Source organism: Podospora pseudoanserina, chromosome 5, assembly GCF_035222485.1.
Source record: "Podospora pseudoanserina strain CBS 124.78 chromosome 5, whole genome shotgun sequence".
In the NCBI taxonomy this organism is placed as follows: domain Eukaryota; kingdom Fungi; phylum Ascomycota; class Sordariomycetes; order Sordariales; family Podosporaceae; genus Podospora; species Podospora pseudoanserina.
Window position 1 is genome coordinate 4,542,571 of NC_085924.1, and position 25,516 is coordinate 4,568,086.

The following is a 25,516-nucleotide window of genomic DNA, read 5'->3' on the forward strand; positions in this document are numbered from 1 at the left end:
ATCCAGGAGGAGGATGCCCAGGTAGCGCAGTCTGCCGCTGCGGCGCCTCCTGTTTCTTCGCCGGGTGCTCCTGCGCGGCCGGACGCCGCCCAGGATACCGTTCCGTGGTCTCCTCACGCCCTGGATCCTTCCTTAGGCCTAGACTGGCCCTCCGACCTTTCCTTTGATCCTGGCGTAGCCGGTCCTTCCTTCCTAACCGCGCTAGATACCGCTAGTGGCGCGCCTTCCACTTCCTAAGGTGCCTAAGGCGCGTAGTACTACTTATATTTAGTCCCCTTTAATACCTTTTAACCTCGTAGTGTAGTATGTAGCACGTCGACTATTACGTTGAAGGCGCGGGTTCGACTCCCGTCGAGGTTCTTTTAGCTCCGTCTTATAGCTATCTGGCTATAAGCCGGGACCGAGTCTTTTTGCTTGTTTGGGTTTTGGTCGGTCCGGATATCGTTGGTGGAATTCTTTTTGCTTATCTAGGTAGTTAAAGTATGCCTGTGGTTCCTACGAGTTATTTATAGCCGGATATCCTAACTAACTAACTAAATACTCTAATTGGCCTCTATTAAACCGTAAATCTAGTATTTCTTCTACATCGTATTCTTCTTCTTCGTCCTCCGCCACTGCCTGTATATTAGCCTTACTTGTATATAGTGCGGGTTCTAGAAGTGAGATATAAAAGGTATGTAACCGTAGACGTATCGTACTAGGTAGCTCCAATTCGAATACCGTCTCCGATAACTTCTTTTTAACCTTAAATGGTCTTACTCTCCTATGGTCTAGCTTTTTACTAGGTCTTTTAGTACGTAAATTGCGTATAGAAAGGAATACTATGTCCCTCCCCTTAAGGCGAGGTCCCTCGAGCCTTCTAGTATTATAGTATTTCCATATCCTTTCCCTTATAAACTCCAGTTTTTACTTAAGCTTACCGTAGAGTATGTGTATCTTATTTGCTTTGACTCCAGCCCTGGGCACCTTAACCGTAGGTCCCTGCCGTAAGTCTGCCTCGTAGCCGAAGTTCGCGAAGAACGGTGTGGCTTTAGTTATCTTAGTTGGCGATGTATTGTATGCTAGCTGTGCTATAGGTAATAGTTTAACCTAATCGTCCTGCTCGAAATTAATGTAATTCCGTAGGTACTGTTCTACGATTTAGTTAAGCCGTTCCGTCTAACCGTCCGTCTAAGGGTAGTAGGCCGAAGACGCCTTACTTATTACCTTTAGCTTCGTTATTAACGCTCTTTAGAACTTCGATACGAACTTAGTATTACGGTTTATAATAAACTCCTTTAGTTATATATATATTAATGTAATATATTATAGTACTATATCCGCTAATTATTCTGCCGACTAGGTTTCCTTATAAGGCAGGAAGTATACTTACTTGGTAAGCCTATCGACCACCGTTAATATACTATCGTACTTAACGCCGGTTACCGTATCCTTAAACTCTAGTAATTTAGTAATAAAGTCTATCGTGATTGAACTCTATAGCTGTTCTGCTACCGGTAGTGGCTCTAGAAATCTATAGGGCTTGTGCCTCGCAACTCTCGTTCTCTCGTACGTGTAGTATAACTGGATGGTTTCCTTAACGTCGTCCTTAATCCCTAGCTAGTTAAAGTGCTGCTTAATCTTTTCTATAGTCTTAGCGATATCTATATGTCCTCCGAGCTTTAATACGTAAATCTCTATCACTAGTGCCGTCCTATTACCTAGCCTCACGTACGCTCGGTTCTTATACTACAGTCTTCCCTAACTATCTTTCTGGATACCCTGTGGCTCTAGCTCTTCCTGCCAGTATTACTCTATAATATCGTTGCCTAACTTCCCTTGGTATTTGCTAGAAGTGGCCTTCTTGCGATACACTGCGCAACACTCCATCCACGGCTGCAGTAGATGCTTGAGGGTACTATCTAGCACCTCCTTAAGTAGTGGTGGTGACTCTCTGGGTATATCCTTGTGGTAGTCGGCTCGCCGGCTAAGTGCGTCTGCCCTGGCGTTCTCCGAACCCTTCTTATAGTTAATTTAGAAATAAAATTCTAAGAGAAACTCTGACCATCGTATTTGCCGCGCGTTAAGGACCTTCGTGGTAGTAAAGTACCGTAGATTCTTATGGTCCGTATAGACCTGCACTTCGTACTTAGTACCGCTAAGGTATAGCCTCTATTCCTCAAACGCTTCGATGATGGCGAGTAGCTTTTTATCGTAGATTGGGTAGTTCTGACGTACCCCCTCGAGCTTCTTCGAAAAGAAGGCTACCGGGTATAGTTTACCGTTATCGTCTCGCTGTCCTAGCTATCTACCGATCGCATAGTCTAATGCGTTTGCCTCGACCTTAAATGGTCGACTGGGGTCTAGCAATTTAAGCACCGGGTCCTCCAAAATAGCCTCTTTTAGCTTCTGGAAGGCCTGCTCTTCTTCCTACCTCCACCGGAGCTCTACGTCTTTCTTAGTTAAGTAGTTAAGTGGCCGCGCGATACCTGCGTACCCACGAATGAATATCCGATAGAAGTTCGTAAACCCTAAGAATTCCCTGACGTGTGTTTGTGACTGCGGCGTAGGCCAGTCCTTAACTACCGTAATTTTCCTAGGTTCTATGCGAACCTTACCTAGCGATATTAGATATTCTAGATATACTATCTTCTGTACGTGGAACTTGCTTTTCTCCTTGTTAACGGAGAGTCCGGCTCCGTGTAGCGCGTCGAGTATCTCTCGTACGTGTCGCTTATGCTCCTTTAGAGTGCGTAAATAGATAAGAACGTCGTCGAGATAGTACACTGCTGTTTTATCGAGGTACTTCCGTATAGTATAGTTAACGAGAGATTAGAACGTTACGGGCGTATTAGTTAACCCGAATGGTATTACGAGATACTCGAAATAACTATAGGGTGTGCGAAACGCTGTTTTCCATTCGTCTCCTTCTTTAATCCGTATATGGGCGTACCCGACAGGTATATCCAAGCGTATAAAGTATCGCGCCTCTGCTAGTTAACTCCGTAACCTAGATATTAACGGTAGCGGGTAACTGTTTTTCACCGTTTCGTTATTTAGCTACCGGTAGTCTATATATAGTTGCAAATTACTATCCTTCTTCGGCACGAAGAATATAGGGTATCCTGCTAGCGATATAGACTCCTTAATGTATCCTTTCTTTAAGTTCTCGTCTAAGTACTTCCGTAGCTCCTTACTCTGCTTATCGTTAGTATAGTAGACCTTAAATAGCCGTAACTTAGCTCCTTCTTTTAACTTAATCTCGTAGTCCCACGGTCCTTATTCTGGAAGCCCCTCCAAATGTTTAGCCGTAAAGGCTAGGTGTCCTCGATATTCCACCGGTACCGCCTTTTTCTCGCCTTTCTCCACGTTATTATAGTAGGCGTATTTATTAACCTCCGATATCTCTACTAATATCGTTAACCCTACTTCTTCGATCTTACCGCCTATATCGATAGAATATACCATTACTTCCTATGCTCCTTACGGTAGTGCCGTGGAGGGTGCTCGTTCTATACTCTGCTCCGTACGTGCTCCTAATTTTCTATTGTTAGTTAGATACTTTTAAGGCTCTCTTGGTCGTAGGTAGCCACTATCCCTCTAATCGATATCTGGGTTATAGTCTTTATGCTATAATTACCCTAGGATTATATCCTTCGAGGGTCCTATATCTATAATGTCGAATATAACTAATATCGTTTTTCCTTCGACTATAATGTCCAGGGGTAGTGTCTCCCTATAGACCTTTTGCGTGGGAAATGGACTTTGTATAACTATCTATTCCTTCTTTTTTTTTTATAGTATACGGGCCTGGTGCACGAACTGTGGCGAAATTAAGTTCGTCTCCGCACTACCGTCTATTAGTGCCACTGCCTAGAGATCCCTCTATCGTGCAGTAACCTAAAGGCGTTTATCTTTCTTACCTCCTCCCTGTGCGGCAGCGACCTCGCTAACGAGCGCCGGGTCGTTATCCTATACCTTCGCCTTACGCTAATGCCTTTGAAGATATCGTTCGTGGTCCGTTAAAGGTTAACGGCCCCCGCGAAGGGCCGCGAATCGTTTCCCAAGCGGTTATATCGTTCAAGAGCGTCCTCCTACCCCGGGTTATTTAACAATATAAAGTCTTTTAACTATACCCGCCTAGCTTCTTCCTATCTTCCGTCTCTAGCATTCTCTCGCATCTATACTCGATAGCGGTTCTTCTGCTTAGTCTTGGGCGTCTTGGCTTAATAATATCGCTTAACCTTCTCCCGCAGGTATATAGCGCAGTCTGGGCTTAGGCACTATCCCAATATCACTTCCTCCTACGAGCGTACGCTATCGTCTGTATTCCAACCGTCTACGTATTCGACGTAGTACCTTATATACTTTAGTGCGATTTGTATAACCTGAAGGCTATCCTTTAATTTAACCGGGTCCTGAACTTTCTATAAGACGTAGTCGTTCAGGTCCTCCTGTTAGGCCTTTTCCTATCGGGCTATAGTCCTTCTAACTGGCTGTGGTTTGCCCTCCTTGCCTACCGTACGTACCGGCTAGTGGCCGTATAGCGACTTGTTCTGGTGGTGCTCCACACATCCGTATATAATACACTGGAACCAAGGTACTCTCTAATGCTCCGGATGCCTGGGATAAAGCTATGCCGTATCTCCCTCATAGGGTGTATACTATGTGGGTGTTAGTGCGTCCCTTGGCAACTTCGCGATCCCAATGCTAGCAACCTTCCTGCCTTTCCAGTACTCTTCCTAGCTTTTATATAAAAGCTTTATAGGCTATAATATATCCTATAAGATAGTAATTCCGTGCTTGCTATACTGCCTCTTTAGTATCGTCTACCTAGTAGGTCCTTGCGTAAGACCCTCGTCTTTAGCGACCTCCGTAGTAACTTCCGTAGCGATCTATGCCAGTTAATTCTGCAATACCTGTATCTAAAGATCTCCTTCCTCGTGCTCCGCCTTTAGCCTTTCCAGGGCTTCCTTTACCTCCTGGAACTCTATATCTTCTTATCCGGCGTACCAGTTAGAGTCTTCCTCGGAGCTTACCGCTCCGCCTTACTGGTACCCGATGGCTACTACCTCCATAACCCTCGGTCCTTTCGATATGGTAGTTAATGCAATTTCCTTCTTCTATCCGAGCCGTTTGGGTGCCCTACAGTCCTTCTTAAAGTATCCTGCCTTACCGTAGTTAAAATACTTAAGGTTATTTCTGCCCTAGCCCCGGCCTTATGGTCTCTATTACTGTATAGCGTCGACCTCTATCGGTCCTGCGTGTGTGGTGCCGGAGTAGCTAGTGCTGGGGTATCTTTTCTTTTATTTATCGTTAGGACGGTTATTACCGAAGTATCCTTTATTATTATTATTACTGTAGTGACCCCTGCTGCCTTTCTTCTCCGTGCGCCGCTGGAACTGCCGATCGTCGATCCGAATAGCTATAGCGATATACTTGTCGATAGTGTTAGGCCTTAACTCCTTATATAACTCATCCTTTACCTTTTCCTTAAGGCCGTTATAGAAAAGCTATATTAACCCCTTATCGTTAATGGTACTACGTAGGCTGTCGATCTTAAATAGAGCCGCGTAGTTAGCCGCTAAGCGCGTCTGGCGTAGGTTTGCGAGCCTCTCCTGCGCGCGCCTTACCTTATCGTACTCCCTAAATACCTCCTTAAGCTTAGTCTTAAAGATACGATAGCTCTCGAAGTATTCTACGGTAATCTTTTCTTAGTCCTCCGGCTCCTGCTCGTAATAGTTATCGAGGATAGGCTTAAACCACATAAGAGCCCTATCCTTAAGTCTGGTAGCCGCGAAGATTACTTTTAACTCTTCGTTAGTAAACTGGTCTAGATAGTAACGAAAATAAGTTTTAAGCTAGATTAAGAACCCTCTAAGCTCTGCCTTTCTTCCTCCATAGCGCTCCGGTGCCGGGAACTTAACGGTTAACTTAGGTACGGTTATAATAGCGATAATCTGCTCCCGGGTCTACTAAGCCTCTTCCTCAAGCTCCCTAAGGCGCTTAACGACCTATTCTACAGTAGTGAGTGCAGGTCTGGTGCTAGTGGAAAGTCCCTCGCTGCCTAGGCTAGGCGGGACGCCTCCCATCTGAATATTCTCAGGTCCGGCCATGGTAGTAAAAAGACGCCTTTAACTTATCCGTGATAGAGTTAAAGTAAGTATATAACGTGTGACGAACCCCTATCCAGAACCTTTAAAAGGGACACTGGTTGAAGGTACTTCTAAATAATCCTGGTCCGGTATAGCTAAATAGTGTATAATAACGGCTTGTCTCTATCACAATAGTTTAAATACTAACGATTATGACTTGTATTGCATACTATAGAACTGTCTATCTACGCCGGCCAGTTCCTCCGTATATATAGACCCGTGGACCGTGGACCGTTGACTTACAGACGGTCCTCGGTCCGCTCCTAATTGGCCGATGCCGGACCGTGGACCGTGAGCCCCACCGCGGTCCCCGGTCCCCATCTTATTGGTCCGTTGCCCTTCTGGACCGTGAGCCCCGCTCGACGGCGCGGTCCAGTCTTGATTGGTCCCTCGTGGCCCCACTGTCTTCCAGAACCGTGACAGTAGCCTATATCGACGCCTTACTTGAGAAGTTCGGCTATAAAGATATAGCCGGCGTAGCTACGCCGTAACTAGCTAAACTAAAGCTCCCTTTTACGTAGGAGAAAATAACCGCGGAAGTAAAGGAATATATTCGGAAGACCGGTTCGTTAAATTAGCTTTCTATTAGCACTTAGCTTAATATTACTTTTATTATTAACCGCCTTTATAAAGGTAATTTTGGGCCCTTACTACGTTACTTAGAGTTAATAAAGCACCTTTTCCGGTACCTAGCTACTACTAGGAAGCTATATATTATATTAAAGGGTTCCGAATTTTCGGTAAAAAATATAAAGCTTATAGGATTCGCAGATACCTTATACGCGGATATCTTACTTTAGAAATATTCTATTGGCGGCTATATCGTTTTCGTGGCTAGTAGGCTAGTATTGTAGAAGAGTAAGAAGCAGACCTTCGTCGCCCTAAGTACGACGGAGGCAGAGTTTACTAACCTAACGCCTATAGGGTATTTACTATAGTAGGTATTAAAGATATTAAAAGACTATAGTATACTATAGCCAAGGCTATATATACTATATACCGATAGTAAGAACGCCGAAATTATAGTTCTAAACCCTCAGAATATTGCTAGGACCCGGTATATCGATATACGATATAAGTAGGTAGGTAAATAAGTAAAGGAAAGAAGATTTAGTATTTAATATATCTCTGGGTTAGAGATACTGGCGGATGGATTTATAAAGGTACTATAAAGGGAGAAGTACGCAAAGTTTGTATAGTTATTAGGAATGCGAGATTTTCCGGTTTAAGATATGTAGGAGAACGTATATTTATATGGGAAAAAGGCTACTAGGGTATTGGGTAAAGGAGTTAAAGGAAGTGGGAAGAATCTGGGCGTATATTGGCCTTCGGAGGATATTAACGATGGCTTCGTTTTGGACGGCGGTGTGCTGTCTGTGGGGGGGTGTGGGGCACCAAAGGGCCCAGGTTTTCCCAGACCCACACCGGTTTGCTCTTGGGGCTGGATTTTCTTACTGTTTTCTTTTGAACCAACAACCAACTACTGTAATACTAATTTACTTACCAATTTTGGCCATTTTTTGGCCTCATTTTCGCCGCCGGTGACTTTCCTAGGTCGCCAGCCCAACATATAACGAACCGACACCACCACCAACAACAACAACAGAATTTCCAGTCTCCTCTCTCCCCATCAACTCTTCTCATCGAGAATAGCACACACATCACACAAAGTGATTCACAATCACAAACAAACCCTTTTCGACAATTGGATACCGATACCGTACGACAATGGATGACATTACCAAGACCCTGACGCAGCTTGCTCGAAAAGCACGCGATGCTCGTGTTCCATATAACAACGGCAACTCCGAACACTATGCAATGTTCAGCGGCGCCATATCCAACGTTCTATCCACTGAGATCGCACTTTTCACCTATGCCCAGATCATTGATGGATTACCCACCGACGAAGTGGCTTACGATCGACGATCGCCTGGTCTTCATGGTGACCATCCCATCGAGCACCATGTCGACCTTTGCCCCGGCGCCCTGGAAAGAGCTCGCGAGTTTCGTCAAAGCTTCGACCCAGCCATTCTCTCATTTGACCCCAAACTGCTTAAATCGTACCGAAGAGCAGCGGTGGGCTCGAAGGAATTCAATACGAGGTTGATTGAACTTGTCGCGGCCGCCATCCATGAAATCGCAGTCATTCTGTTTCAACTCGGCCTCCGGCTGCATCAGGGCGACGTCGACGCAATCGTCCAGTGGAAGGAAGATGATGAAGACGTGCCCCCCCGAGCAACTATCTTCAACCACCCCTACTATCTCGACGACGATGTCTACCCTGATGGGGTAGCCGATGTTGTCGGATACTGGGCTGAAGATCGTATTCTCGGCGGCGTGACGGTGTTTGACCGGCGCGCCGAAGAAGCCACTCCAGAACAGCCACCAAATGTATACTTTCTTTCCTGTCGCAGGCGCCACACGGATCGCTACTGGCAGCTACTTGACCAGCAGCAGCAGGACCTGGTCGACTTCTTTCTTGGCAAGAGTGCATCATGTCCCCTTCCCACACTCTGTACCGACGACAACACTGTGAGAAGTGATGAGCAATTTGCCATCATCCAGCATCATGTGTACCGCGACATATGGGAGCGTAAACCGCCAACCCGACAGCATTACGGTTCCTTGCAAACCGGCCACAAAACGCGGGGGATTACCCTGAGCACGCAGCGCTGATCGAGTCGATTAAGCGCCAATGGGGCGATGACCTCGAGCCCGAGACAAAGGAGTAGGTAGAGACAACACTAAACGGATCTATGTCAGATAAAAGCCAGATTCTATAGCTTCGATCGGGGAACACTAAAATGATAACACCAGATACTTGGCAAACATGGGAGAGCTTCGGGGAGGAGTAAGATTTTCATGCGTTATTTGCCGTCAGCAGCTGACATCAGCCCCACCTGACAACCAGCTGCAGCCAGGGCTCGCCGACCGGCAGTTCAAGCTAGCTCCAGCTGATAAGAGCGATAAGCCCCAGACGCCAAGAGATCCACGCACCGAAAATCCGGCTAATTCCGGCGTTGCTACTGTTCCAGGGAATCTGGGACTTTCGAGATTCCAGTTGCATTCTGTGCATTCCCAGCGGCCGCCAACGCTGACGCAGCCCAACGACTGCCAAGACCACGTTTAACGACCATCACGACTTTTATATTCGATGAGACCTTCAAGTTATCTCTGAAACAAGACCCTTTCCACTCAAAAAAGACAATGCCATTCATCCCATCACCACCATGACACAACCAACAAACTCCAACAGCAAAAAGCCCCCAGGCAACAACAACGACTCATCTCACCACATCGCATCCTCCCTCTTCCCCAGCCCATCCCTCGCCAACAACAGCCCCTTAATCCACAACCCAGACTACACCCACCTACCCACCCTCCCAGACGGCGTAACCCTCCAACCACCAGGAAAACTCCCCGCCACCAACGCAGCAACCGGCGCCTCGGCCGCCGGCGTCCGCGCCCTCACCTCCCAGGCTATCGCCTTCTACTTCCGCGCCCCGGTGAAAGCCTTTTTTCGGACCAGGGTCGATTACCTAGCCTATGCCCGGGCGATCCAAGAACAGCAGCTCGCCGCTTACCTCGCCTCCTCCAACCATACGTCGTCTAATGCCGCCTGGGGCTGGTTTAAGGGCCGTTTGAGGGGGAGCACACCCGGCTTGATTGCCTCAGCAGTGAGATATCATGGGTGGAGGGTGGTGCCTGATCAGGTGTTGCCGCCTTTGATTGCAAATGTCGGGGTGGGAGCGGTGCTGTACACGAGTTACCTCCAGATTTTGGGACGGCTTCACCCGGAAAGCGCGCTGGCGAGTAAAAGGGTTTATCCGCCTCCGTCGCCGGGGGAGACGTTTACCGCGGGGCTGTTGGCGGGGGGGATACAGAGTTTTGTGGCTGCGCCGTTGGATGCTGTGCAGGCCAGGTATGACTTGGGGGTTGGGGGGGCGGGGATGACGGGGAGTGGGACTACCATGGGGGGTGGGACGAAGGGGGTGGTGGTGGAGGGAGGTGGGAATGGGAATGGAAACAAGGGGGCAAGGATTGCCCGGCCCAGGAGCATGTGGACTTTTAGTCGGGAAAAGCTTGCCGAGATTGGACCGAGGGGGATATTCGCTGGGTGGGGGTTGAGTTTGGTGAAGGATAGTATGGGGAGTGCGGTGTTCTTCAGTTTGTTTGAGTGGATTAAGGCGCAGGGGTACTATGGGTTTGTGGGGTGGTATTATGGGAGTTTGGAAGAGGACGCGATTGTGCTGTTGTCGCAGAGGAGACCGGCGGGGCTGGATGGCAAGGTTGGTTCGAGGAGGGACAGGCTTACGGGAGAGGTGGAGAGAGAGGATGATGGGGAGCTGAGAATGCCTGCTATTATTCGACCTCATTATGCTATTGAGCCAGCGTTTTTGTTGCTTGCTGGCATGGGGGCATCGGTAGCGCAGCAGGTGGTTCTTCATCCGCTGGGTCACATTCAGGTGGAACATTGGGAAAGGCTCGAGGCGTTGGATGCCAAGGCTAGGAAGCTTAAATCAACTGAAGGGGGAAGCTCGAGAAGAATGTTCAAGGCTTATAGGGATGCATACAGGGTTACATGGGGAGAATGCGCTGCGGAGGCCAAGACGGCCGGGCTGAGCATGCGACAGTGGTTGTATAGAGGGTTCTGGTGGAACACCATCAGACAAGTTCCAAGCACATCGGCCGGCCTGATCATCTTTGAGCTTGTCCGAAGAAAATATGGTCTTGGCGGCGACCAGGTCAAGATCAATAGGGATGGATACGATATTTTGTTGACGTAAGCGCAACTATTCAGAATCAACAGGTTGCCGGTTAGCTCAAACGCTGCCACGCTTTAGACAACTCGACTCGGTTAACCTGGCTTTGCAGTGCTATTTGTTTTGTCCGGAGCACGGTTGCTTCACTGTTGGTTGTTCCATTGTGAGCCTCTTCCGCATTTGGACGTTGTCTTTGACACGGCTCAAAGACCCTTTCCGAAACAATGCCACTACCACTTGTCTTGTGCCGTGCTTTTCTTCGGACAATGCACACCCCCAGTATTTGACTGACATAGAACGGCTCTATCAACTGGACGTTCTTTTTGCTTTTTCTTCTCACATCTCAAATCCTTATTTGGTAGATACCGGGATTACTTTTTACGACGCTGTAAACATGCCTCGCCCCAAACGCGCCTCCAAGGCCACCTCCAAGGCCACCTCCAGCCCCTACCCACCCAGTGTCTCGGGGTCCGCCAAGTCCGTCACCACTATACCCTCAGCCGGAAATCGTAAAATTCAGGAGGCCCTTGCCAAGCGCCTCGAAGAAGTCGAGGATCAGTTCCGCGCAGATTACGTCGAAATGGTCAATAAAACATACGAAGAGATGAGCGAGGCCAAAAAGGGCCCAATCCGATGGCCCCGAGAAAAGGGGTGGGAGCCTCGGTTGCGTGAAGGCTTTGAGGATATCAATACAGAGAGTTATCTTCAACGAGGGTTTCCAGTAGAGGAAATCGACAGGGTGATGGCCAAGTCAGCGGTGCCTGTAGGTCCTGTTCCTCCTCCTCCGCCGCCGCCTGTTCCCCCTCTGCCGCTTGCTACCCCAGCATATGTTGCCCCCGGAGCTCCCGGTTGGAACCCACTGGGGAATTTTTCGCGGCTCTCAGCCGAGATTCGCATCATGATATATGATGAGATCTTTCCCGTGGGGCGGCGTGTTCAGCGGCTTCAAAGGCATGCCCCTGGACAGCCTGATCGTTATGGTTTGTCACTCCGCCCCGCGCCACCTTGGATAAGTATCATCCTGGCGTCGTCGGTTCTGCGCGATGAAGCTCTGGCCGTCCTGTATTCCAGGAACAATGTCATAATCCACGCCAACCTGCTGGATGAGTCACTACGAGATCCGATCGATACTTTCCCGCTGGTTTTCAGAAACACGGCAAAGCGGCTCACGTTCGCTTGGGACTATGCTGACAGCGATGCCGTCAAACTTGGCAGGCAACCCGGCATCAACTTCCCGCCGGGGTGGACAACCAGGCGGTCCAGACAGCAGCGGGGGCTCCCTCGCAACCAGCCGATCGACCCGCGACAGCCCTACCCGATGGGGCAGTGGTACGGAAAGGTGGCCAAGCACACCATCACGGTTGACGGGCAATACCAGCAGACGATCACCATCTTCAGCGACTTCCCCAATACGCGGCCCCTGTGCTTGGATGCCTGGCTGCCCATCTTCAACAAGGTGGACGCGGTCGACTACTGGCACTATTTCGACTGCCACATTGCCAGGGAGTTCAGCCGGTCCCAACTGTGGTGGAAGTACTCGTTCCAGGCCAACGATCCCCATGCGAGAGGGGTCGGTAGCACAAACATGATGTCGAATCAACCCTTCATCTTGCCCCAGGTCGCGAATCCGCCCCTGCCGAGGGGCATCCCGCTCAAGACGCGGGCCGAGAAGCAGCTTCTCCAGCAGCTTCTGGAAAATGGCGCGTTCTACTACGACATGCAGCGGTTGGTCAACAACCCGCACTGGCTTCATTTGCAAGCTTTTGACTTGAGGTGGGGGCCGATAATCGTTCCCAATGATCATGACACGCTCTTCTGGATGTGGCAAATGCGCCAGGCGGAGCAGCTGATAGTTGAGACGCACATGTTGGATCCTAGGAATTGGGATCCCGACTTCCAGACTCGGGTAAATGTCGGTGTGGTTTTCCCGCCGCCTGTGATACCCAGGACGGGGAAGGGTTCGAGGGCGTTTAGGTTGGATTAAGCATGGGAGATAGATGTATTAGGAATTTTTATTCTCGAATTCTCAGTTCGTTGTGCTTTGTTATTTTAACTTTGCCCGCATTAGGCAGCGCATTATGATCGTCGTTCCAGAAAACGTAGGCGCCTACCGAGATGTCTATTAACTATCCTTTGAAGTATAGTTCAGGGCACCCTGTTTCCGTTGACTTCAAGCCGGAATTCAATCGAGGCATGCCTCAGAAATGATACTACGATGAGCACTGTATCAGGTAAGAGCAGAAACATCACCGCAGCCAGAAACAGTGAAAAACCCCCCGCCCCCCCAACAGGGAAAGCATTTTTCAATTTTGTCTCATCAACCTCATCATAAACAGTCAAAACCTGCAGGTCCAACAGAAGTAAGAAAGAAAAAAGCCCCGTCGAGCTTGAAACGAGTGTCATGAATCGAATCCTCCACCTCTCAACAAATCACCACCAACCCCCTGATTTCACCCCTCCCCCAGGACCCTCCTAGATGCTTAGTTGCACCGGAAAGAGTTAATTCTATCATTCCAGCCAACAGTCACCAAGTTTGCGATGCCAGGGAAGGTGATCGGGCCGAACGACGGGCCGGTGCAGCCGTTGTTGCTGTAGGGTAGGTTCTCATGTCAACATTGATCACAACCTTCCGTGGTAGTAAAAAAAGGGACTTACTCCCAAATGGTGCAAGTCAACCCGCTGTCAGGCCCAAAGGCAGAGATGACGTTGGGCCAGCCGTTGCCGAGGGTGAGGCACTGCCCTCGGACGACGATGAGGTGCTCGGAGCGGCCGCCCCAGTTGATGTCCTGGGTGACGAAGACGCCGAGGGATTGGCGCTTTTCGCTGTTGAGAAGATGGGTGGTTAGTTGTTTTAGATGGGAAAGGCGGGGTGGGTGGTGGCTTACAGGTCAACGGGGGGCTGGGGAGCGGCCTCGGGGGAGGCTTCAGGGGCAGGGGCGGCGACGGTAAGGCCGGCCATGGTGACGATGGCGAGAATGGTGGTGAGGAATTGCATTTTGAAGGTGTGAAAGGTGGTTGGTGCTTTTGGTGGAAGTTAGTGTTGATGGTGATGATGGTGATGAGGAATTGTGAGGGGAAAGGAAGAGCGAGAAGGGGTGATTTATACTTTTTCTGTTGGTATATCAAGGCTTTCAGATACCATACCGTTTACAATTTCAACTCTAGGTTCAGGTTCTGTCCCCGTAGCCTGAGGGATTGGAGTTTGGCAGGTGACAAAGTTTTCATACGGAATAGTGGACTGGGTGGGTGAGAGTCTGACTGCAGATGCGACTGCTGATGATGTTTATTGCTACCCGATGAGCTTACACGAGAGGTCTTGTTGTTTTCTTGTCATATTCTAGATAGGAAACACCCGTTGAGTATTCTTACCAAGCCGGCTGGTTCATAAAGGAGTCGTCGGAAGCATCCTGGCTCTACTACCTAGGTACATAGGGTCTGTGTTGATGCACCTTGGGCATCCATCTCCACTCACTCGAGTCAGGAGACAAAACAAGGGCGTGTGGCTCAGTTGGTAGAGCGTTCGCTTAGCATACTCAACCTTAATACAAGGATCATTTGTATGCGAAAGGTCCTGGGTTCGATTCCCAGCTCGTCCAAACATCGTGATTCTATCTCGACAATGTCTTTTTCTCATTTTATGTTTTGTGTTCATCAGATCAGCTGACGCTCGAGAGACACTATAGGCTTTGCGAAGGTTGATGGATTCGATGTTAGAACCCCTAGGTGTTGGTAACACTAGGACCAATAACGTCGCAGCCATGTAAGATCATAAGCCTCGTGGCACAGCCCCCATTGAACACTCGGAAGCTGACACATGCATCTACATACTTCCCCGACCAAGACTTTCGAAGCGAGCCAATCGAGTTTGCTGACTGCAGTTTTGGTGAAGAGGCCTTTCGAGAACATGGCGGGATACAGTTTCACTATTTCTCTTTTGGTGAAACTTCTAGATTAAGGCTTTGTAGTGGACATGCGCTGACCGTGGTCCTCTTCCATGCATCTCACCTTCCAACATGCTCCCCAAACAAACACATAAAGACCCGAGCCCGCACAGCGCCCTTGTAGCACGAACCCCAATTCCAATCCTGTGATCAGCTGATAAATTGCATCAGGCTTGGGCTTGGCTTCCATTTTTCAATTTCAGAGTGTACGAAGCTAGTCATCTTGAGTTCGAACTCGCCGGGGAAAGCACCTCGTCTGCGTCGTGAAATTGGAGAAGTACCTACCAATGCGTGGTCCACTGAAATGCCAAGGATTACTGTATCATTGAGGCCTATGGCACAGGACGACTTAAATTGCTCAATGCGATCAGTAATACTAGTATAACCTTTTGCTTGGCCACTGAGAGACTTCACAAGGGGCCAGTCAGTCATGCAGTTGTACCTTGGTCGAGCCCCTTTCTCGCGGTCCTGCTGTGACACCCCAACCCCGCATCAAGAAGCGTCATACATGTAAGTTAGCAGCCTAATCAACAGTATCTGGGCACTTACCCCAGGATCGGGAGCCCATGCATGTAAAGGTCCCAGAATGCCGCATGACACCCTCAATGCAACAGAGAGGCGGTAAGATCAATGTCCGCAGCGGAGGTTTGTCAAGGCAAATTACTCGGAGTAGGTAATGACAACCTACACTCATCACGGAGTGCTCTAATAAACAACATCAATAACAGTAGCAAGTGTGAATACAGAACAAAATACTGAGCAGTAAAGACGGTTGAAATCTCACTCGACGAACCCATAAAGCCTAGTTACCGTAGGAACACCTAGGAAACCTCGACTGGTGGTCTGATTCGGAAGCTCGGGGAGGATCTTACCAACCCAGCCGTAATTTTGCGGGTCTTTTGAACAAGAACCGGAGACTTCCTTTGCTGGTCAGCATCCTTGGTTGCTCATATTGTTTTGGGTCTTGTGGTGTGTGCTGCCCTTTTGTCAACTCAATCCGCCACACTGATTGGAAAGTGTCAAAGCACTTACGAGCCTTGCACACCCTCCATGATCTTATTAGCATGACAAACGATGGTAAACGAACTCGCCGGTTCAGACTAGTCTTGTATGAAAAACGAATCTTGATTCAATAGCTGTCTTGTCTTTGTAGACGTTGTTATTGAAGATGGCGGTGAAGACCAGCTACAAAGTCTAGTACTGTCCATCATGTATCTTGTGGGGCCGTCTGGATGTCTTTTAAAAGCTGCTGACTTAGAAAGTCTCTCAAAATACTCCCACCTCACCTCTGTTTGCAGCTGCCTGTCTCCGTCCGTTTGACTGCATTCAAGCTGATTTTCGGACATACTCAACGGGACCAGCATATCGGAGTCGACCTCTAACAATATAATACACCACGCTGAAGACAACCACGGTCCCATACACAAGAATGCTCCAGTTCATCATCTCTAGTGTTGGTTCTGGCACCGGCGGGAAGAATGTCTGCGTCAAGATTAGCTTCTACCCACTGATCTATGACTGGTGGCCTCTTACCATGATGAAGGTGAACACCAGAAATGAAACACTGAGCACATTAATGACCAACCCTGTCCGGCCTAGATCAAAGCTCCGCGGCAGCAGCGGCTCATGTCGAATGCGCTTCACCGCGATGCAGCCACACGAGATGGCATACGACGAAAGCAACGCACCCACCCCAAGACTGGTGAGGATGTTGAACGCCTATCATCCAAGTCAGTAGTGCCCCCCTCCGACCAGGCCCAGGACACGGGAAAGCTCACCACGGTGCTCCCTATATTGATCAACGACAACAACACAGCAAACACATACGACGCCCCCAGCGCATTCAACGGCAGCCCTAACCGCGGATGCACCTTGGCAAACCACCCTGAGAACGGCACGCCCCTGTCCCTCGCAAACGCCCACAGCTGCCGACTGCTCGTCGCAATGTTGTTCACCACCCCGCACGAGGCCATGATTATCATGATACACGTCATCGCCGTCACACCGCCGTAACTCCCCACGGCGTTGTAAAATACCTGGATGAACGGCATCATTGTTGGGGTCTGTAGCACACTCTCCAAATCCCCGAGAACCATGCAATAGGTAACCACCATGACGAACCCTGACACACCGTTAAGAAGTGCTGTGGCTATCATGGCCCGCGGGAGGGATTTACTCGCATCCTGCAGCTCCTCCGCCATGTGCGTAGCTGAGTCCGGCCCAAGGAGACTGAATATAGGGGAGAGAATCCCCACCAGGCAGGAAAGCCCGGTGTTTCCCCATCCTCCCCCGTCGGCAAAGGTGAAGAAGACGTCGTGAGCGGGTTGCAGTTTTGGACCCATTGTCCACAGGGGAATCAGCACTGCGAGAAAGCCGGCCGTGTGCAGCACAAGAGCGAGAGTTTCCAACAGCGGTAGGGCGCGGTAGAGGAGGGTGTTGAGAACCATGCAGACGGTCAAAATGGCGATGACCAGCAGCGTGAGATGCCACCGCTCAGGAACATACGAAGGGTTGTTGAGAATAACCAACCCCTGGATCTGCTGCGCCAGAAGGAAACAAATCGCCGGGTTGCCGACCTGCCAACCTAGCACGCTTAACCAACCGACAATGAAACTGAGGAAACGCTGCGAGGATCGGGGGGCGAACTCGCTGACCCAGTGGTACTGTCCTCCTGTTGTGGGCGCCATGGAGGCCATTTCTGCCATGGTGAGGATGGCGAAGAAGAGACCGAGGAAGGCGCCGAAGTAGACCCAGATCACGCCGCCGGTGCCGCCGTTGACGAGGCCGAAGACGCTGACGTTGAGTTCTGTTTCCCAGGTTTGCATGAGGACCATGGTGAAGCCGAAGATGGAGAAGAAGCGGAAGTTGCGGTGGAGTTGGGGGGTTTTGCCCATGCGGTACATGTCGGCTTTATCGAGGGGGGTGCTGCCGTCGGCGATGGTGAGGGGGAGGCCATCGGGAATTTCGCCGGCTTCGCTGTCGGCGGGGGATTTGGTGTCGGTCATTATGATGGATGAGAGCTAGGTTTACCTGAGGTGTTAGCTGGAGGGAAACATCTGTTGGGATGAGCTGGAGTGCAGGAAGGAGATGGTATGATATACGACGGCACACGCAAAGCACCGTGCTGCTTCTACTACCGGTAGTTGGAGATAGGCGTGTTACAGTGCAGTCCTCGGATTGATTGAAGTGCGATCTGTACCACCACTATTCAGCTCTCCGCGAATCAAACTCCTGGCTCAGTGCTGTACATTGCAGCCTGCTGTGTTCCATATGCGGCATGGATGAATAATCACAGTGTTGGGCTTTCAATAGTGTCGCCTCGCTGCAATGTATGTGCTCTCGGATTTGATGCTTAGTGGTCGTTCTGCGGCTTTGAGTGGTTCCAAATGGTTTTGTGTAACAACAGCTTTACCCCAACAACTTCACGCGCCATAGTATTTGGCCATGCCGTGAGAAAGATGCAGAAACTATCGAACTTGCTCCGAGTCAACGGAGGCGTCGAGGAGAAACGAGTCACAAGTACCTGTACCCGCGCGGGACTCGAAGTCAGACTTTCAAGGCAAAGGGTGGCGCCAGGTGCTATATTGCTGGGCTGTCGACTTTGGTAATGCCCTTCCCCATGCTTTTCTTTTGTTCGAACAGGATGCTGCTAGTTGTGAGTAGCTAAAGAACACCCTAAAGCCCAGGTAGGACCCTCTGAGTTCTTCAACTAACAAACCTCGAGGACATTCCACTAAATCGACCTGTATCCAGGGCATTAGCGGAGACCTCAGCCATCATGCTGTTTACGAACAGAAACCTGAGGAATAGGGTGGGCGATGATGAGCCAGTGTGAAAGTATCTTCGTCCGGAAACTGTCTGTTTGCTTCGGACTAACCCAATAACTCTTCATGATAAGGGTAAGTGACCGTTCAGTATGACAAACGACGGGTTTCATCACAATGCCGACCTCCCACAATTGTGGCATTGGGCGTGGGTTGTGTCAGAATAGCCAATTGGGCCCACTGTTGAGGAATTAATATCTTGGTAGTGGGACCTGTGGGTTCGGCCTTTTTCCAGCCACCTGGGCAACTCACCCTCGTGCAACAACAGAATTGACAGCTTTTTGGACCCCATATACGATTTGACAGGTTGCCATTCCCGTTTACCTTTTCCTCAAAGAGAATGGTGGTATCTTGGCTCTTGGCGGTAGCATCAAGAAGCGAGACTTTGGCGGCCTCAGCAAGCTGTTGATCTTGGCAGGGCAGGGCGTGATCAACGACACAGCGGCTGGAGTTAATCTCAATTTGATGTTGCTAATGGATCTCTGTGGGAGGGATAATGTGTGCTTCTCAGGGGGAGCATAAGGTTTCACATTGCCATCCAAATCAAGCACCACCAGAGACTTATAGCTATGAATATTAACTAACATGTGTAAATGCGAGGGCGGGTGGCTTGCATACTGCCACTTGCAAATACATGCTGGGCACATATACGGGTCCAACAGAGATGTGTGGCTGTGCCTCTGATTTCAAGGGCGGAACAGCACCGCGCCTAGACAACGTGCAGGGATAACTAGCAGCACTGCTAAGCAAAATCGGGTGTAGCACTGCGATGGGAAGCTCTTTCGACTTTATGACTCCATGATCAGAGAGATGTATAAGATTGCAGTGATTGCCCCAGGATGAAACAGTGTCATTCCCAAGATCATTACACCCTCAAGGCACAAGAAGGGCTTCAAAGTCTCAGTCGGCAACCTTTCTTCACAATCGTCCTCTCAACCGATACGTATTGTTTGACAAAAACAAAAGACCATCAAGATGCACACCCCAATCATCATCCTCACCTCTCTCATGGCGCTCACAATCAACGCCCAATCCCACCCCATGATCACACCCGCTCCGGCCCCTATAGCCCGCCGCCAGGACAACAGCGTTGATGAAGACGCCGACTGTTTGTCCTCTTTGGGGTATGTGCCTACCTTACTTATTGAGAGCACACTCTTTGCCGTCAATTGTTTACCTAACTAACCTCTCGCCAGTCACTACGTCTCCTGCCTGAACATAGCCATGTCGCCCGATCCCTGCATGAAGAGCGCCCACATCCACGGCGACATTGAGTGCGGCTGCAAACAGGCCTCGAGCATCTATGGGTGTTATACCTCATTTTGCACGCCCGGCCCTCGTGCCGCCGACTTCGCCAGTGTTGTCGATGAGTGTGGTATCCCGTATGGTGGGGCTGCACCTACAGGGAGCCCCGATGATGATGACGATGATGATGATAATGATGATGATGATGGGAATGTTTCGGATAACGAGGATGGGCCTACCCGGACAGGAGGGGGTGTTGTTCCTACAGAGACTCCTAGTTCTGCTGAGTCGTTGAAGGCTGGTGTTTGGGGGTTGGTGGCGATTGGGGCTGTTGTAGGGATGTTGGTTTAGGTGGTGATTTCTAGCGATACCCGGCGTTGAGGAGTTGTGGAAGAAGCTTTGTTTTTAATTGAGTGTAGCGCACTCCTCTCTTCGTACACACAAACTTCTTGATTCATATTACACACCCAGCGCCAAAGACGCCTTAACAATGGTACAACCCGGGTATCCCCCCTTCACTTCACTTCTCAACCCTAAACTCAGTCGTCTTCACAATCCCCCTCAACCCCCCCTCCTCGCCTCTCAAACCTGCAGGCAATATCAAATCCCTCTCATCATCACTCCCCTGTCCCTTATCAGCCACCCCAACCCCGCCCTGAACAATCGTCTCTGTCTCCCCCCCACTCGTAATCTTGGTGCTTCTGACCGGGGGTGAGCGGACGTACTCCATGTGCAACGCTGTGGCATAATTTCCCCACTTCCCTCTCTTCTCCCCTGTTAAGAGCTCAATAAACTGTCGTTCTTCGAGGTCAAGCTCGGTGTTTTGTCGGAGGTAAGCGGCTCGAATGCCGTTGATGCTCGTGTCTCGTCCCGGGTGGCGCGAGTGGAGTGGTAATCGATCGAGAGCCTTGCCGGCGCGGTAGTAGTTTGCTTCGCGGTAGGCGATGGGGGAGAGGCGGAGGAAGCGGCCGAGGAGGGGGCGGAGGGTGGGGGCGCAGGCGGCGATGATGCCTATGTCTAGTTGAAGACTGTTGAAGTGTTAGCAGATGATGAATAAGGGGATGAAAGGAGGTGGACTCACGAGCCGAAGAAGGGGGCGTAGGGATAGAATGTGCCGTCGGTGTTGTTGACGTAGGCGATGATGTAGATTCCTTTCGCTATCCCCAGACCAACAGCGCTACCACTCCGTCAGTTCCTAGAGCTGTGACATAGAGGATGGAGGATAGCTTACAAGTACCCGCCACTCAGAATAGCAATCAAATAAATCCGAAGCCTCCTCTGCAGCTGCAGGCTCCAAATGAGTGGAACCGGCAGCGTGGCAAATGACAGGTCGGTAAAGATGTTGCATGCCGTGTTAAACAGTCCGAAATTCCTATACATGACCTTTCCATAACACTTCGGCTTGATGTCCGGATTCCACTGTCCTGAAACCGGTTGACATCTCGTCATGAAGGTGATGAAGGCGAACAATGTGTAGAAGACGGTGAAGGTGATCAGGCCCCAGAGTATCCATTTGTACCACTTTCCCCTGCTGAGGCGTAACAGCGAGAGGGCGATTGAGATTTTGAGGAAGCCAAAAGCAAAGGAAGCTTCAATGACGGATTGGAAGAACTGAGCTTCGAGTAGGATCTTCCACCTGTCTCGTGGGATGGTGTCGGTGTGTTGGCCGTAGCCATTGTGGCAGCCTACTATCCAGGCGGCGAGACCTCCTATGCCGCAGAGCTGTGCTTGTCAGCCTCTGTCAAAAAGAGGACAGAAGAAAAGAAGGGGCTATAGCACCTACCACGGCCAACACCATAAAGATATCATCCTTCCCAAACGACCTCACCACGATCGCCCTTGTGTAGAACCGGACGAGCGCCGTGCAGAAAGCGAGACTCCAAATGACGCAGACGACAGCGATAAATACGTTCGAGTTACTCTCTGCGGCGCGGATGGGGTCGATCTTTTGCCCTGTGATGGTGACCTCTGCGTCGTCGTCCGACGATGACATGACGATGGTCGCAGTTGAGATGAACGGTGATGATAGTCCTTTATGGCGACGTCGTGTGCCAGGCGAAGCTAAAGCCTTGCAGCAGAAGCATCACCTCGATGCAGCGCTGGCAAGAGACGGGGCGATGACACCAAACGATGCCAGGGTCCCAGAAATCCAAGACAGGGGAAAAGGAAAGAAACGCAAGCAGGGGAAAAGGCTGGGGTTGACCGACTGTTAATGCTATGGAAGAGCGGCCCTCGGTTGGGGTACCGACCAAGCGACGGCAGGCCACCCAAACGAAAGTCCATTCATCCATCCGCTCCCATACTGTCTCGACACCATCTCGCTGCTTGTTTTCCTCTTGTTGGTTGGGCATCGGAAAGCTTTGCATGCGTCTTCACGTCGGGCCCATTTTCGGCACTGCTCCGCAATAAATTCTAGATTGGAAATCTGGGGAAACACAACGTTGACGGTTGCTTGATGGAGTCGTGCATTGGAAGAGGGGGCACCATTTGACCAGTCAGTGGTCTTGGTACCGCTCACTCTCCGATCCCCTGCCCGATTCGTGTGGAAATATCAATCAAGCAATCATTAAACAACTTTCAAGCTATCTTGGCGGTCTTCAAATGGCAAACTCTTGGTCGGGAATGTGCCGGCACTGGCATCTCCTCTTTGGCTTGTCCAATGAATGGGGGTGGAGGGGGTGTGTTTTGGCTAAAGTCAACAGGTGTTTGCCCCCCTTTTTGGCTGTCCCAGCTCGTGCAAAGTTCGCAGTGCAAAAGGTACGGCCTCCGCCATGATTGCATTCTGGATATCAGTTTCATTCTTTAGAAAATACACTGATTCAAGGTACCGGACCTACGTACTGACATCAGCGTGCGTTCTTCGCGTCGTATGTTTGAACAGGGCATATGCCAGCACCTTACTGCTTTCTGGTTTGTATTAGCAGTCTGCCTAGGTTCCTGTGCACCATTTGTCTCTTGAAATTCCGAGTGCTGACTGTACATGTACCCAGCCCAATCAGCCAGCTTGCAAGCTGCCCAATTTGAACACGGCGGAGGAGGTTGGAGCTATGACCATTTCTTGGGTGGTAAAGTGCCGTGAATTACTACCGTCGCACTGAACCAAACATAGGCCCAAAGTTCCGGATCTCGGATAGAGACGATATAGAGAGGTGACTGGACAAGTCTGACGTGCAAATGCCGTCTGACACTGTGACCTCAGCAGGGGCTTGAGCGCGAGTGTGTGTCTCTGTTCCACCTACGAACTAACTCAAACTCGTTCACCTTCCTGCAAGCACCTGAGAGGGCGGATGGAGAGCCTGATTTGCCAAAATGAGTAAGATCTTTCTGCTAAAAGATGTCAAACTGCATTCGTTGCTGTGGGGCATCCCAATTCTCAAAAAGATGTATCTCTTCAGAACACCCTTACCTATCTATTGACATTTTCGGCCTCGACTTCAAGAAATGAGAGGCTCCTCTGAATCTGAGAACTGCTTTTTGATCAAAGGCTCTTTCCGAGTTCCACCCATCGTGGATCAGTAGTTTTATAGCACTGGTAAATTCAAAGGAACTAGCTCAGAGCCGATCATGGGGTCGTGAATATCAACCCACTGTCTCTTCATCGATATCCCTGGGAACCTCCCAGACACTCGCGTATGATATTTGCTGCAAAAATGGCAGATTCGATTTGTTCAGTTTTTACTCCACTCACTCGGAAGACGATATGAAATATCATCTTCTTCGGAATAACTGCTGTGCTCTTTTGAACCTGAACTCTGAACACTCACAGTGGTGACTCAAAGCAAGACCACCCGCCTACCGCGTTTTCTTACAGCCAACACGCGCAGCCCAACACAAAGCCCTACTTACCCCCTATTCCGCGGCCTATAGAACCTTCACAGTGAGTGCCCTCTTTTCGTGCATGAGTGACTCTGGCACTCAAAAGCACCACTTTCGCGGCCAAGAGGGCGACAACTACACCCTCGAGACAAGAGCCCGCGGAACTATTCACGCCGAAGCCTGTATCGGAGTCTCTTCCAGATCCGGGCGTGAGCGGTATGACGCCCAAGGGCGCGGAGTCACAGGCGGGTCTCCACACGAGACTGAGACAGAACACACAGTCGGCAGAGGTCTTCAGCCAGAAGAAGCAGTAGGAGATATTGAGTGCTGAGTGGACGGTTTTCATCAAGAAATAGAGTTCAAGGGGCAGAGGGGGGACAACATGAGCTTTCACGGTCGATAATATCGAACTGCAGGTAGCCAACTGGCTCTCAAAAGCGACAACACTCAGTGCGTAGAACTTTCTTACGCCTATCGGCAACTCACTCCATAGATAAGAATCCATTATCAATCTTCTTTAGAGCAGCCATATCGTCTTATCACCTGGTGGAAATATTCTACTGGTTTCCTTGCCTTGACCTGCTTATTTGTCAAAGACTCTTCTTGTAGAACAATGCTCCCACAGGATCCACCCTTGACTGCTCTCACCCGGCAAGATATCAGTTAAAGTTCCCGAATAATAGATGAGAAAACTCTTTCAGGACTCTCGTCGGTCCCCGCTTCTCGTATTATGGTGGGCTACGCGCTCTTCTTCTTTCCGACCTTTCTTTCACTTCGGCTCTACGGAAGAAACCCTCTCCATCTTTCTCCCTCCCAAATAATCACATCACTCTCCTCCATAATCCCCAAAAGACCGTGACCTCATCACATCATTGCTTTCTCTATATCTTAGTAAGTTCCTACCCTCACGCAGGACAACCAATCTAATGGTATAATCAAAGTTAACACCTCCTGAAAGGTAGAAGGGGTAATCACGTCACCCGCCAGAGAAACACAAGCAATGGGGAACTGGCTCTGTAAACCGCCTCTTCCAGAAACGGGAGTCCATTACGAGTACCACGAGAGTTTATCCGAGTTCGGTAGCGACCTGTCCCTCCCACGAGGCCAGCCCGAGTCACACTGAGCAACATTGCGCTTGACGCAATGTCCAAGTTCCCAAGCAATGTGACCCGCCGCCAGGGTAGAAGACCGGTTGAACGTAGACCCGCCGAAGGGTTGACGGAAACAACGACAGTCAAAACAATGACAACCTTGACTAATGGACAGGTTGTGACGACTACAGAGACGACGACTGTGACTATTGAGCGAGGAGAAAGGGTTCGGAGGTTCGGGAGATGGGGGAGGACATAGATAGGTGGGATACTACGATAAGAAATGAGTGCACATAATTCACTGGCCTCCACAATATATAGAGCACTGGTTCACTACGCCGATCTACCAGTCTCAGATAAACTGAAAAAGGTCACCCTCGTCTCGAAACTTCAAAGTTCCAGATTTCCCCGGGACCGTGTGAATCATGAATAGCCACAACCTGGGCTAGCCTGTACCTGGTGAATTCGACTACTTCGAATAATGGTGAGTTCACCACTCCCCGAGTAATGAATGCGGCCATCAGAAGATCTCTTCATGCTCCCGAAGCCCAGGCAAGTTGCCTCACTGAATGCATTCATTGTACGGTAAGTGCCTATTTAACAGGTCTTGTTGAGGTTTTTTGTCTCCCTTCCTGTAAAACAACAAACTGTCAGTCTGGACCCCGTTCCTGCCTCGAGCTGAGCCTCTTCACCAAACAG

The 25,516-nt window shown here is 49.9% G+C and overlaps 6 protein-coding genes and 2 non-coding genes across 8 annotated transcripts; 5 read left to right on the plus strand and 3 right to left on the minus strand.

The window, feature by feature from the left end:
- Positions 1-289: 289 nt before the first annotated feature.
- QC764_0087260 lies at positions 290-360 on the plus strand. The gene has a single exon. It is a non-coding gene; the product is annotated as a tRNA-Asn (tRNA).
- Positions 361-7,862: 7,502 nt separating this feature from the next.
- QC764_510740 (uncharacterized protein) lies at positions 7,863-8,813 on the plus strand (the record flags this gene model as incomplete). The annotated part of the gene is made up of 1 exon (XM_062948309.1): positions 7,863-8,813. The coding sequence occupies one exon, from the start codon at positions 7,863-7,865 to the stop codon at positions 8,811-8,813; it is 951 nt and encodes a 316-aa protein (XP_062799796.1).
- A 554-nt stretch (positions 8,814-9,367) lies between these two features.
- Positions 9,368-10,924, plus strand: QC764_510730 (uncharacterized protein; the record flags this gene model as incomplete). The annotated part of the gene is made up of 1 exon (XM_062948308.1): positions 9,368-10,924. One exon carries the CDS (start codon positions 9,368-9,370, stop codon positions 10,922-10,924), a length of 1,557 nt encoding a protein of 518 aa, XP_062799797.1.
- A 370-nt stretch (positions 10,925-11,294) lies between these two features.
- QC764_510720 (uncharacterized protein) lies at positions 11,295-12,884 on the plus strand (the record flags this gene model as incomplete). Its single annotated transcript, XM_062948307.1, has 1 exon — positions 11,295-12,884. One exon carries the CDS (start codon positions 11,295-11,297, stop codon positions 12,882-12,884), a length of 1,590 nt encoding a protein of 529 aa, XP_062799798.1.
- Positions 12,885-13,380: 496 nt separating this feature from the next.
- On the minus strand, positions 13,381-13,925 carry QC764_510715 (uncharacterized protein; the record flags this gene model as incomplete). The annotated part of the gene is made up of 3 exons (XM_062948306.1): positions 13,786-13,925; positions 13,556-13,723; positions 13,381-13,489 (listed from the first exon to the last, which is right to left on the minus strand). The coding sequence occupies exons 1-3, from the start codon at positions 13,893-13,895 to the stop codon at positions 13,381-13,383; spliced, it is 387 nt and encodes a 128-aa protein (XP_062799799.1). The 5' UTR covers positions 13,896-13,925.
- A 468-nt stretch (positions 13,926-14,393) lies between these two features.
- QC764_0087310 lies at positions 14,394-14,496 on the plus strand. Its single transcript has one exon. It is a non-coding gene; the product is annotated as a tRNA-Ala (tRNA).
- A 1,454-nt stretch (positions 14,497-15,950) lies between these two features.
- Positions 15,951-18,028, minus strand: QC764_510710 (uncharacterized protein). Its single transcript, XM_062948305.1, has 3 exons — positions 16,620-18,028; positions 16,375-16,560; positions 15,951-16,323 (listed from the first exon to the last, which is right to left on the minus strand). The coding sequence occupies exons 1-3, from the start codon at positions 17,844-17,846 to the stop codon at positions 16,168-16,170; spliced, it is 1,569 nt and encodes a 522-aa protein (XP_062799800.1). The 5' UTR covers positions 17,847-18,028; the 3' UTR covers positions 15,951-16,167.
- Positions 18,029-20,298: 2,270 nt separating this feature from the next.
- QC764_510700 (uncharacterized protein) lies at positions 20,299-22,372 on the minus strand. The gene is made up of 4 exons (XM_062948304.1): positions 21,694-22,372; positions 21,142-21,632; positions 20,992-21,093; positions 20,299-20,938 (listed from the first exon to the last, which is right to left on the minus strand). Exons 1-4 carry the CDS (start codon positions 21,901-21,903, stop codon positions 20,431-20,433), a joined length of 1,311 nt encoding a protein of 436 aa, XP_062799801.1. The 5' UTR covers positions 21,904-22,372; the 3' UTR covers positions 20,299-20,430.
- Between the last annotated feature and the right edge of the window lie 3,144 nt (positions 22,373-25,516).